Here is a 14,340-nt window from a genome sequence, read left to right as displayed (position 1 = left end):
TGAGCACGGGTCTCTTCATGAGAAGGGGATAAGGCCGTACACACCTTTGAGAACATTGTGTAGAACTCTCAGGCACGGTTTCCTCACGATTTTTTCCTTCACCGTTGAAGCAAGTGATATTGGAATAACTTAAAACGCACATGACTTAGTAAAGTTAGAATTTGGGCCCCCGAAAGTGAGATCGAGCTCCTACCCAATGTGCTATAACCGCTTACGTGTTAACTGTTTGTCGAATAAAAAGAAGGTAGACATCTTCCTCAGTATTTTAAAGCGCTTTATTGCGCTGTTTACAATTTTATATTATCCGATCTGAATACGCCCGTAGGTAAAAAAAGTATCCAGAACAACTAAAATAAACCTTCCTGTGGAATTACTTTAAAATTCTTACACAACATCTATAATTTGAACGCAAGCGAACCTGCGGGCATAAGCTAAAAGATATATAAAACATTATCTTAAGTAGTTGCAGGTATAACAGGGAGCTACCTAATTTAACATTGACAACCGTCCTAGCGCAGCGTTGCGCGCTTTGTGTGTGGATTTAAGCGGGATGTCTCAGATTTGGTCCCCAGCAGGGGAAATTTGGGGGAATAATAAATTCTGAATTTTTTTCTGGTCTGGTCTAGTCTGGGCTGGCTAGTTGCCATCTTACTTACAAAGACGGGCCGGCTAAGCGTTGTAGCGTTCCGGCACGTTGCCGCGTAGAACCGTTTAGGCGTATTGGTTTATTATAACTGCCTTAACGATTAGCCCTCTACCTATCTTAGCCTGCTTAACTTATTAACAAGTGAGATTGCAGTAAAGGGCTGAGTGTAGTGGAAAAAAAGTTTCATGTTTACGTACAAAAATATGTGGGTCGCAACCCCCACTGGCTTCGGCCTGGCTCGTATTTAATTTAAGCACACAAAGCTCTCGACACGACTCCCGACCTCCGCTTTTTAATAACGGACGCGCAGTTTTAAAAATTTAATCGGTAGCTCTAACGCATCTAGTTACGGATGTCAATGTCGAAGGATTCGTTACAGCTTTTTTATTATCGAGTTGGTATGATGAGTCAGGGAAATATCGACGGATTTCGGTGATTAATCAAATACATTTATCTATACTTAGGTATGTATTTCATTTGTAGTACTAAATTAGTTTTTTTTGTGCTCTCTTATTAGGTTGCTACCTACCTAGAGGCAAAACATAGACAAGCTTGAAATTATTTATTCACTTGGAAATTAAAATGTAATTAAAAAAAGTTTGTAGAGCACCGAATCCCTACTAATTTAGATGTGTCTTATTATTTAAGAGCAGGTAGAACTTTAACTTTGGCAGATTAGAATTTACGCTTTTTAGTTTCCCTTAGTATTAGAATAGCCTAAAATAAATTTGAGAGTTGTCTGTCTTCCTTATTGAATTAAAAAAAATTTGTTAAGTACGAATACGTCTTTCTCTGTGTAAAAAGAAGCCCAAATTACTCCTTGTAAAGTATTCTATCCGCGTGTGTAATCTCCATCAAAATCGGTTTAGTAATCTTCAAGAATAGGGTTAAAAGCTTAATAGGTAGATGCTGTTATTTCTAGGTAACAGAAACATTTGTATTCATTTTATCTGTTGATTAATGGCGAGAAATTGATTTGTTTATAAAAGGAACCTACGAAGGATCAAATATTAAGGACCATACTAATAGTTCTACACTAAAGTGATGGCATCATAAGTTCGAATAAAATTTAGGATAATATTTCATGTACATAAGAAAAATATCAGTTTAAATGTTTAAAAAAGTTATAGATATCTTTGTTAATATTTACAAAAATTAAAAACTAAATAAAATTTAATGAATACATTCATGCATTAATGTAGAGTATGAACAAAAACTAATATGAAAATGAGGGCATGAAAACAATATAGCAATTGACAAACAAAGGATTATAACTTACGAAGTGTAGCTTCAATTAGCGAATGTGGGAGGCTTCGCGGGGCGCGCGCCACCGCCATCTAGCGGGCGCCGGCGCCGCCCACCGCGCCGCGAGCTCGGACACATGTCACTTATGAATATGAGGCGTTATGATTATGAAAATATGCCCCGCCCCGAATATGGAATATGGAGGAGGGAGTGAGTGCGGCGCGTGCGAATGGGCGAAGTTTGATTTATGAGCCGGGCGCGGCCCCGCCTCCCTGTCATAACCGTATACCTGGTGCGCGCGCGCGACACCCGCGCGCCGCCCGCCGCCGCCTCGCGCTCAGTCCCGCTTCAGATGGCGAGAGGTGCGCCCGGCCGCACTGTGCGATCGCCCGCACTCCGACTCCGCACGCCGACCGGGCCGAGTACAGCCCCGCGCGAGTGACCCGCCGCGACGCCGCCCTAGCCCTGCCATGCGCCGGCTCTGACCCTCAGCGCCGCTCCACAGACACCATGCCGCGAGTCAAGCCCGCCTGCGTCCGACGCGTCTCCATCGGTACTTACTCTACCTCTACTTCTCCAAACATACGAGTCACAGCCACAGCACATCACACCCACGACGAAAATTGTGAAAAATCCTATCGTGTTATGAGCCCCTGGTACCGTTTTTTGATAATCCGAAAATCGCGACGGAAATGATTCAGTTAGCGTTATTATTTAACGTAGAAAAAAGTGAGCTCTACATTTCGCCTTCGGTGAGTAAACAGTGCAGTGATACCAACCCGAGCTTTCGGAGCTTTGCGAGGAAAATGTGCGGTAGGTAGGTGTAGTGAATTACAACTAGGGATACGTAATGATTTGTGGTGAACCGTTCCGAATAACTCGTAACGATCTTGCCGGCGCGCATCTGGTAGATGCACGCGTCAAAATAACAATAATTAGGTAAGAGGAAAATTAGATAAGAAGTTTAGATATTGACCAATGAAAATTATCTATCGGTTTTTATAGAACCCATGATTCTCGGAAAATATCATTGAACTATGATTTATAGTTGTAATATTATTTTCAAAACAAGATCTCTACATTCATTTTTGAGGTTTAATTTCGAAGCACGAAAATAAATCGTTTTTTTAGTAAAAGAATAATCAAAGGCAAAATTAAGATCCTTTAAAAATTTAGTGCACAACACAGCCTATTCCTTAAAATAAAACTAGCCAAAAATTTTAAATTGTTGTGACAATTCATAAATTTAGCTTTTTTTTTACATTTCATTTGTAAATAAGTATACAATATACTTATACAAAGGTAGATTACACTCTGCTTTTTTGTTACTGACATTAATTGAATATGTAACAATAAAATTATATTGACTAGCCACATTAAAATGATTATCGTCATGAAATAATTATAAAACCAAACATATTCTGATGCAAGCTATAAATATTATTTATAGCATCTGGTATTTATTTATTAAATAAATACCACAATATATGCCAGATCCGTGGTTAGGATCAACCTGCCTCAGTAAATTTATCAACAGCTAGTTCCGAGCTGTGACTTTGTTTACGTCTTCTACTACAATTATGTAGTATCTTCGAACAAACAATTACTGAATCATTTATATGTTGTTTTTAAGTTAAGTATGAGGTAGTCGCATTTCTAATTTTAACTTTGTCTTTATTGGTGTTTACACCCGTAAATGTTATTAACAAGTTTATGTTACTTAACTATTACAATTTAGTAAATGAATCGTTGAATATTTTTTTGTGTTCATTACGCGTTCTGGACCCTTTAGCTTAGTTTTTTTCGCCAAATTATCTACATAAAAAAAAATATTCATGACCGATTAAAAAGTGCAAAAGAGTTGGAATAAATATTTCTTGATTTGATTTTTAATACCTAGTTGATGACCGGAAAAATCTTATGAGCTAGACGGTTAGACGGACGGCTAAATCCAGGTTTACAAGATGTTTGGTTTTTACGTTTACAGGTTCTAAAGAAGAATTAAATACTGTAGTTTTTATATTATACTTTGAGAAATTTTTAGAGAGCTATACATTATCTTAAAAAATTTTGGTTATGTTAATATTTCTTAAGTAGGTACTACCTATCCGTGATTTAAGTGAAGCTGATTGCAACAATAAGGCCAGTGGTATGATAATAATAATAATTGAAGTTGCAAGTAGGTTCTTTAGTTAAATATTAAATTTTACTGGAACCTACACCTTTCTAGTAGGTTAAGGCCTAGTTTCCATCAAACTCTTTTAAAGCAGATTTTATTGAATCGTCCTTTTAAGTTAAAAAAGCTTTAACATACCCACTTAGGAAATTATTTTAATTCTGATTTAAACCTTTACTACTTTACTCTAGTCTTTCATCTTGACTAATAGGTAACCGAAGTTTTAATTTGACTATCTTAGTAATTTTAAAAGTACTTTGAACTGCGTATCACAATTAATTGAAAAAGAATTTCCGATAGGCGCAGAAATTTTCCATTGAACAATTTAATTATTATTTACCTAGCTTTGGTTCTCGGCTTTCTGCGTGACTATCGAATCGGGTTTTAATTGACCAGTTGTGTCAAAGTTGGGTTTAGGTCGGCATTTAAACTTATTCTTAAGCTTTCGAATAGATTGTTCTTAAATGGAAGATGGGTTTCTTAAATAAAATTGAGATACCACTATGCCACTTTGGTTTTTTAGTTATTATGATCAACTGTAGTTTATACAGGACGTGGGTTCGAATTCCTGCTAGTCAGAAATTCTCAGTACCAAAACGATCGTTGTCCGTGAAAGTATGTTAAGCCGTCGGTCCCAGTTACTATCATTAACATGTTATTTTAAGTTTTAAGCCCATTAACCTGCATTGAAGCTACATGGTGTGTCTAAACCCTAAATTCCTCTCTCCTATGAGAAAAGAGACATACGCCCGGAAGTGGCACTGTAATACGCTTCAAATTATCATAAGATACCTACCTTGTAGCGATAGAACTGCCTATTTTATAGGCTATTTAACTGAAAACAATAGGTATATTTATACCTTGTTATTTATAAAACGTATTTATTTTTTATATTGATTGCATGTTAATGAACACAAGAGTGCACTCAGCATTGGAATTCCTAGCATTAATTCATTATGTATGTAAGCTGATATATTTTTTTAACCTTCAATATTGATGATTAAAAAACATCGAGGTCTTTCCCTACACATTATAATATACTGTTATCTTAAAACGGAAACAAGTTTTGACGTATCAGTATACACAACAATGGTGTTCGCGTTTATGAAGAGAAAGAACGTACAAAGTGTTGTCACTCTCAGACCTCTCTTTTCTTAAGAGAGAGGCTCGAAGGTTAGACACACTCAAGTTCCAAGCTTTAAGCTCCATAGGATTAGCTTTATCGATTATTGGATATGAAGTTAGGTTAGGCTTAGGTCATAATAACAGAGACCGTCGGGTTAGTTTGCTCTCCCAGATACAGGATTGGACCACGCCAATTTCCTAACTCTGGCATAATTTTTGTTTTACATCGAACCCTTCTTGTTCTCTTGGGATCTTGGGATCTTGTTGTTTGTGACAATATCCGTGATAGAATATGATATAGACGAAAAGGCAATTTAATATGAAATTGGAAAAAAATAATTAAAAAAAAACTAAAATCATCGTTATGTTGCTGAAGCAAATTGTGCTTGGTATATGTTTGGCCCATTTGGCATCCATATACAAAAAAAATCTAAATGTTTAGACGACTTTCGGTTAAATTATAACCAGATAAAGCTCCCATAGAGTGGACTCTACATCTAGCTACTACAATTTCTGTATACACTCAATAATTAGTTATCTAATTATTGTTTTGTGTTTTAATTTTTTCCATTGTTAATCTTTAGAAAAATAAGGTACAATATATACGGTAGCTAGGCCGATATGAAACTCAAACTATAGTTAGATATCTAGTTCCTAAAACATACTAAATACACAAGTGCACATCTTCCAATTTAATAAATTAAACTTATGATCATAAGCTATTAGATAGGTAAAAGATTAGATAATTATCAATTCTCCCTTATCTTCTTTAGTTCATTTTTATTGTAGATTTTATTTTTATTAAACTCAAAACAAAACGTCAGAATGGAGCTTCACAATTAAAGTTAAAAGTCTACGAAGGTTTCAAATGAACGTTAAAATAATGACACCACTTACAGCCTGCAGCCTGCAGATGGGTGCAATATTAGGTATACCTACCTATATTTCTTAATCTACCATCAAAACTCTTCAGGTATTTAATTGATCAAAATCATCATCATCGGAGTTTTAGAAAAACGTTTCTTCAGCACAAACACTCTTAGAAAGAGGGTTGTGGGTCTTACACCCACTTCAGCTCCGGTGTTATTTAGCGAATTTATGCTGAATTTCAGTCATTGGGTTGGTATGGTTACCTTGAATTAAGTCAGTAACTAGATGGGTGTAGGTATCTACCACTTTAGACGTTTCCACCGATCAGACCCTTTCGTTACCTGCGTGCCTCGAAGAGCATGTTAAGCCAGCGGTTCCGGTCATTAACACCTTATAATAATCATTACTATTTTATTTATTATTTATGTACCATAAATGGTAATTGTGAACATATGATAAATGAAGTGTACAAAGGAAAGCTTATCTCTATAAGAGATCTCTTCCAAGTACCCCAGGCTGCGAGCAAGATGATTTTATTGTGGTATAGGTCAAATAGATAAGTATCATTATAATACATGGATATATATTCATTATGAGGTACCTAATCATTTGATATATTCATTTGTAGAGCTTTCAAAGTTTACAATGAAACATGGCCCATTTTTAGTAAATTTTCGTTTTCCATTTCTCCATTTCTTATTTTGTTATTTATTTTAAGTCTGAATGAATCATCGTAAGCATTGCCAAGCTTTTCTACTTAACTCATTTATTCATTTTCATCTGTACACTCTATATATTATAACGCGGTGATAGTTTAATGGTTAACACTTCGGCCGCCCTTTCGGAGACAACGAGTTCTATCTCCAGGCACGCTGCCCCAACTTTTCAGAGCTATGTGCGTTTTTATTTAAAGTATGGAATATCACTTGGTTTACCGGTGAAGGAAAATATCGTGAGATAACCTGCATGCTTTCGATTTGACCGTATTGATCGCTTAGACATGTGAAATCTACCAATCTGCACTTGAGATACATTGTCTCATTTTGTAAGGGACCCGAGCTTTATAGGAATGGCCAGCCGGTAATGGATATATGATACTGGGGTTCTATGTACATTCATCACTCATTTTTCTCAATAGGTACTTATACACACTAAAGGAATTTAATCATCCCAAAAACCAAAATGTCAATAGACATATATCTCAATGCGCGAAGAACTAGATTATGAAAAACAATAAAGAGAAGTAAAAAATTGCATAGTTACCTCGAGCTAAAACTTTAAAAGCGATGATAGGATCAATAATCTTTTAGCAAGCTGCTTAAATCAAAAACTATAATAGGAGTAAATAGTAAAGATCACGTCGTAAATACCTCATATTTACTTAACATTTATTTTAAATATCAAAGAGACATTTGACTGTTGACTAATATAAATAATCGGAAATAAACTTAATTGTTTTGTTAGTAAAGCACAAATCAGTTTGGTTGCGTTAAGTAACACATTTTGATAAAAGCCTTAAGTGGCTCTATATTAGTAGAATGACGGGCCGTCAAATTTTATTAATCTAACGCTACACAATTTTATGACCGTTCTATAAATTATTTAGAAAAGTTTTATCTATTAGCGATTGAGACGAGTTATCTACCTACTCATATCTGTTTGGTTGATAGATACAAGCAAATGTATGTGACTTCATTTGCAACACCTGTCCAGTAACTACTATAAGACATGAAAAATAAAAAAATTTCATCAACATCACCATATCAACCGATTGTAGGCCCACTACAGAGCACCGGATCTCCTCCCATAGTGAGAAGGGCTTCGTCCGCCCACCACCACCTATCCGCAATGGGCCAGCGGCCCATTGCGGATAGGTGGACTTTTAACGCCTTTGAGAACATTATGGAGAACTCTTAGGCGTGCAGGTTTCCTCACGATGTTTTTCCTTCACCGTTGAAACAAGAGATATTTTAATTACTTAAGACGCACATAACTAAGAAAAATTACAGGTGCGTGCTGGGATTCGAACTCGGCTACTCGGAAATAAAGCCGAATTCCTGACCATTGGGCTATTATGGCTTTCAAATTAGAATGCATACAATATGTTCTCATTGTGTGTATCTTAATTTTTTAGTATATAGATAAGTAGGCAAATCTGCCACAGCAAAGATGGCAGTAAAGAACTTATGCATTTGTTACTCCTCCTTTTCTCATCATCCGCAACCCATTAACGTCCCACTGCTGGGCATTGGCCTCACCTCTCATAGTAGATTGTTATCGAGAAAAGGCCCACCACGCTACCTCAATGCGGTTCGGTGGGCGTTAACAATTACTATTTCACGTAAATGATGATAACCGGGACCGACGGCTTTACGTGCTATCCGACGCACGGGGGTTGCACCACGATTTCCTAACTCCTGCTGGCTGGTACTGAAAGTTCTTTAATAGGAATCACAGAATACCTCATAAACATTTTAGCCCGACCTGGGATTTGAACCCAGGAACATGTGATCCGTAGTAAAACACGCTAACCTCTGGACCAACCAGGCAGTTTCTAATAGTGGCCTTTTGTTTAAATAAATTGGTTTTAATTCATCAATCGATTTACGGTTTATATTAGAACTCCATCTATCGACTCATGTTGTGGGTGCCTAAGGCTTATACTTTTGAAGGATTATTATTTCATACTTCTTTAGATTTGATTATCGAATGGTCTTACATCAATTTTTTTATGCTTTTCAGCAATGCCTTCAGTCTCTGGGTTGAATATAATTGTTTTTCCCATCATCTATTAATAGAGCCCCACTAATGTTTTCAAAACTACTTTTTGCTTTAGGCAACACCCTTCATAATAATTTGGAATATATAGCTACAACGTTAAGAATTATAAAGAACAGACAAATGAACAGACGGAAAAAGACCATATTCATATACCAGACATAGAAACAGAGACCGCTAGCGAAATTAATTAACTCTAACTATTTAAACCTACGTTAAAAAACTATTCATTTTAAAATAGAAGAGTTAAAACAAGTTGAAATTCGTTGCTGATTAGACAGAGCATGGTTACAAAATCGTGACTTAATGGGTCTATAGCTCAACACAAATTTCCGTTTCACTAAAAAGAGAATTTCCCCCTCCAAAAACATTTACCCGGCTTGGTAAGCTTTTTACGCGCAATGTTACAGCGTAAAACTGTTTTTGATAATTGCCAAATATCCTTATTATAATCGTTAAAGGTATTTTATTAAGGCAGGTCAATACTATTTTAGGAACACACAAATCTTTCAACAAAACTGAATGTACAGGTAATAAAGCGCTACACTATTCCTGACCATGGAATAGGGTAGCACAATTTTTAGATCTATTCATATATTTTAGTTTAAAAATGGGTGTACTACCATATAACCTCTAGTATCATCTTATTTAATTTTATTTTCATTTAAAATACAGACTCTAAGACCTCTGAGACTCTTTCCTTTTACCTAAAATAAACCACTCGTATCATTACGTATGTGCGTTTGAATAAAGTGAGAACTCGTTAGAAAACCGGTTATATTTCGTATTAAAATGAAATATCGAAGTAGGTGCCCATGTACTAACGTACATTTACCTTGAATGATAAATAACGACAACTAATAATGTATTTGCTAATAATATCTACCTATAAATAATATTTTTTTTGTAAATGGATTAATTAACTTCTAATTTAAATTCTAAAGCGCACATATTTGAATTCTTATCATATATTACTGAGGCAAATCGACAAACAATAGATAGGTAGGTAGGTACCTATAGGTATAACGACCTACCTATGACCCGATAAAGTAGACATCTATTTGTGCCAATTATGTTGTACACAAATCTCAAATAAAACTAAATTGACGAATTTAAAGAAAATGAAATCAAATATTTACAACTTATTTGATATACTTACCTAAATACGAATTTTACGAATCTTCTAAAATATATATAAATATGCCGGGTGGTAATCATTAAAAATAAATTATGAATTCAATTGTTTAACTAGGAATTAACATAGATGCATAAAAATAAAAGTAGATATTTTTATTTTAGAAAATATATTAGAACAAAAATAAATCTCTAATACATACTAAAGTAATATATACCTACCTACTTATCCGTTTTCAAGACCGACCTATTTAGCGTAAGTAATATTGCAAAGCTGGATGCATGCCTTCACCTCCAGGAACTGAGGATATAAAGCTAAGAATTGACCAGCCATCTTGCATTGAGTCTGGCAGCGTCAGTAAACATACAATAATACAGACAGTAAGGTATTAAAATCAAATCATAGAATGTTTTTATCGTTTCAAAATTAGGAATAATCTCTGGCATTGAATCGAGAGGCGAAACGGCCCGTTGCCGAGAATGGACGCAATAGCTTTTTTGTGTATTTCTGCGTAATACGCGCTTCAGGCGGTCAGGCGGTCTTTGAGCACGCCGCGTCGCGTTTACAAACACAAAGCTCAAAGCCAAATTGCGACAAACAGACACCTCTAATCCTCCTTCTTACAAACTAAGTATTAACCGCGCCGGTATCTCGCTACAAATGAGACATTCAAGCCCTTACCGCAAGATTATCCGGGATTATTATGAATGTTTTGTGTAGGTGCTCACTTTTCGCTTGCATTTCGATGTAAACATTCCGATTTCCGACCGGTGCGTTAGAAAAGGGCATCTCCGGATCGTTTATTTTTGAAATTTTACTTTTAAATGCGACAGCCGAATGTTTTTTTTGTGTATCGTATAAAGATAGAGCGACGCTATGGCATTAAAAATTTTATGGTGAAAGTTGGAAAATCAATAGGTGCCCGATGTGATAAGCAAATTTATGCTTACACGGCTGGACGGTTTTTAATATGAAGCAATACATACTTTAATATCATTATAAAATACTAGAAGACGTTAATGGCTTCCGAGCACGACGATATCTGCTAATATTTATGAAGCTGGCAACTTAATAAATAGCTGATAAAAATAATACCTATTTTAGTAAATGACAAACATAGCTATGAGTTCAAAAACATGAATGGTCCTACCCATATTTTAGCACAAATTTTAATTATAAATAGCGTTTTAAAGACGTTCCTATAAATTTGTAAATTAAATAGCCTGCTAAGTGCTTCTAATTTATTAAAATAAGCTGCGAGGGTGAACATATTTCATTTTACTGGCGGAAAAAAAAGAAAGACAAAAACAAATTTAGATACCGCAACTTGAACTTACACAACATGCATGATTCCAATGAAATTCATCTACTCTATAGATATACCTACGGGCATGTCTCAAAATGTCCCGTTGCGTGCTTTATAGTATATCATATTTATCATTTTACCTTTTTTTATGAATACGCAAACTTTTTCTAAGAAACGCTTTACGCTATGAACTTTACTTATTAAAATTTGGCAATTTAAAAGGAAGAAAGCCAGACAAAAATCTACGAAACTCCCTATAAACGTTTCTTTGTTAGGAAAAAAGACATGTGTAGGCATAAAGTTGGTAACTGCTATGAGAAATGAAAGCTTTATAGAAGCTTTCCCTATAATAATCCTGCATATAATACAAAAACAAAACTTTCTGCTCTGCTAGGTATATTTAAGAATTATTTAATAAAGAAAATAATTAAATATATAGCTTAAATAAAAAAGACGTGATAACTATATTTTAAATGTATCCACATATGAATTATAACAATGGATGATTAGTGATGTCCCAATACCAAAGGTTAAATAGATTTCACTTACATTGAATATAATATACTTGATAATAGGTGGCGTGAATTTTTAATACGTTTACATACCTTAGATATCTGCTATGTAAATGGTAAATACCTAAAACAACATATTAAAATAGACAATAAAGCTTTGTCCATTGAAATCAATGTTGCGTTATACATAAATATCTACCAATCACGATTCAAAGATAATATATAGATATACAGGTATAGAAACCTCAAATTGAATAGCCCTGTTATGGAAACTGCTTTGCTAATCTTTTCAAATTCTCGATGGAATACGTAGGGAAAAATAGGATATATCTTCCCGATTCCTATTTATAGGATCAAAACTTTACAATTTCATTTAAACGTGAATAAAAGTTTTGTGATTATATTAACCCATATCTCACACAAATGCACACCAATTTTAATTATTCATTTTATAATTTTTACAGGCTTACTATTTATTTGGTTCCAATTAAATATTATGAGGCTTCTTCGGAGAAATACCTCAAAAGTCAAGGCTTATCGTTATAGGTAATGTTTAGGATAAAAACAACTATTAAATAGATAAGGTACAATAGCTTATATCCTGCAAGCAATGTTATTTCTTTCCACCACGCCCGTACTTAACTAGCATATCATTCATTGCCAAAAATATTAACTCTGAATTAGTATTTATGGAGATACAGTAGCCTCCCAATATGATATGATACCAAGATTTCACTGAAGATTTATAAAGTTGGCTAAGCACGACTTTATGCATTTATAAAAAGCTATATGGTAGTGGATTATATTATGTTACTCATCATAATTACCCTTAAGGGATCACTGCACTCCCAGTATGAGAAATGTTAGGTCTTAGTTGACCCAGTACGGATTGGTAGACTTCACACGCCTTTGAGAACATTATTGAGAACGCTCAGGTTTGCGGGTTTCCTCACGAAGTTTTCCGGCACGGGTAAGCAAGAGATGTTTAATTGCTTATAACGTACACAACTCCGAAAAGATAGAGATGCGTGCTAGTCCCCCCCGAAAGGAAGTCTTAAGTCTTTACCACTATATCACTGGTTTTTTCAAGACGATAGATATAAATTAAGCAAAAGCTCCAAACTTATCTTTTGAAATCAATAGATACGAGTGTATTACTTTAAGATACTATGTAAAGCGAACATCGTTAAATCCTGGGTCTTATTTGGTTAACAAACACTAGTTGGTAGGTCCTTTTTAGAGATGACGAAGACAACTTATTTTACAGTGGGTAACCATTACAAAATTTGCACTGAGATTTCAACAACTTTTATTAAATTGTTATTTGTTATTAAATTATTTTGTTATTAAATTACAGTATTATGTTAAAAAAAGCTTTCGAAAGCTCGGTTAAGTTAAGTTATCTTTTATACATTGAAATGGTGGTTATTTGAGTGAATTGTGAAAACCTGTTGCACAATTAATTCCACTACATTTAGTTTCTACATAGATATAAATTATTATTAAATTGAGTTTAAGTGAAGCGTAATTTCGTGGATTTTTGGGTATACCTTTAAGGCAAAGTCTAAGATTTACCGTTTGAGGAATAATAATTGTCTGAACTTCATGCTTACTATATGCAACTACTGTTTTCATTTGATAAATTATGGTTGTGACGTGGATATCAAAGGAGTTGTGGTCCCTTCGTTAATAGCAACAGATACCTTTCCTACATCAATATTATCTACAAACTACCTATAAATTATGATTCGCTAACTTACGTTATAAGTTCAGAGCTTTTTATATTGCATTCTTTATTTAGCTTTTAGTTGGTAAAACTGACATTGAAGAGAAGCTTTAGAAAATGTATAATCGAATCATCGAAATACTTTTGCATATAAATACCTACTATGTATATAAAGTATTATAATTTTTAGTCGAAGATAGCTTCATATGTTTATGTATTCATGTGTTAATTATTTATGTTACATAAAAACCACGTTTCGCTTATATATAGCACCAAGGCAGGTAAGTTTTTTTTTTAAATATTGAATATTATCATTAACGACCTATAACGAACGTTAACATAATGGTTAAGATAGCAAAGTAACGTATATATACATTACAAGTGGATAAGAAAAACTTGAGTACAGTGGAGTGAACTTCATACACGCGCAAAAGTTCTGCCTACCCAAATTATTTTATATAGCTCTTATTAGAGGGGATCTTTTCTATTTATGTATCTGCTTTATGCATACACTGTGCACGCCACTGCTTGAGTAGCATTCTATTTTTTTTCTATATTCTTAATGATAAAGACAAATCAACGTTTGCCGGAGATCTCTATATTAATGAGATATATGAGGATGTATCATTTCTTCTATGAACGTTCGCACGGGTATACTTTATACGAATAGTTGATAAAATATATGGCCTTATCTTAATGTAATGTAATGTAATGTCTCCCTTACCAATGCACTATTTCACATACATAATGGAATTCTGTATAAAATGAAAGAATTTCTGTACATTTTGGGCAATCACTTCTGAACATGGGTTTATTATCGA

General features: G+C 34.5%; 1 protein-coding gene across 1 annotated transcript in view; it reads left to right on the top strand.

Moving 5' to 3' along the window:
- The first annotated feature begins 2,138 nt into the window (after positions 1-2,138).
- Positions 2,139-14,340, top strand: part of LOC120637102 (homeotic protein spalt-major) — a 33,884-nt gene continuing 21,682 nt past the window's right edge. The window contains 3 exon segments of the mRNA XM_039908748.1: positions 2,139-2,201; positions 2,203-2,361; positions 2,399-2,516. Coding sequence (XP_039764682.1) covers positions 2,139-2,201; positions 2,203-2,361; positions 2,399-2,516 — 340 coding nt within the window.

The sequence above is a fragment of the Pararge aegeria genome, chromosome 3 (assembly GCF_905163445.1).
Source record: "Pararge aegeria chromosome 3, ilParAegt1.1, whole genome shotgun sequence".
Classification (NCBI taxonomy): Eukaryota; Metazoa; Arthropoda; class Insecta; order Lepidoptera; family Nymphalidae; genus Pararge; species Pararge aegeria.
The sequence above is the reverse complement of the archived record's forward strand: the minus strand, read 5'-3'. Positions and strand labels throughout refer to the sequence as shown.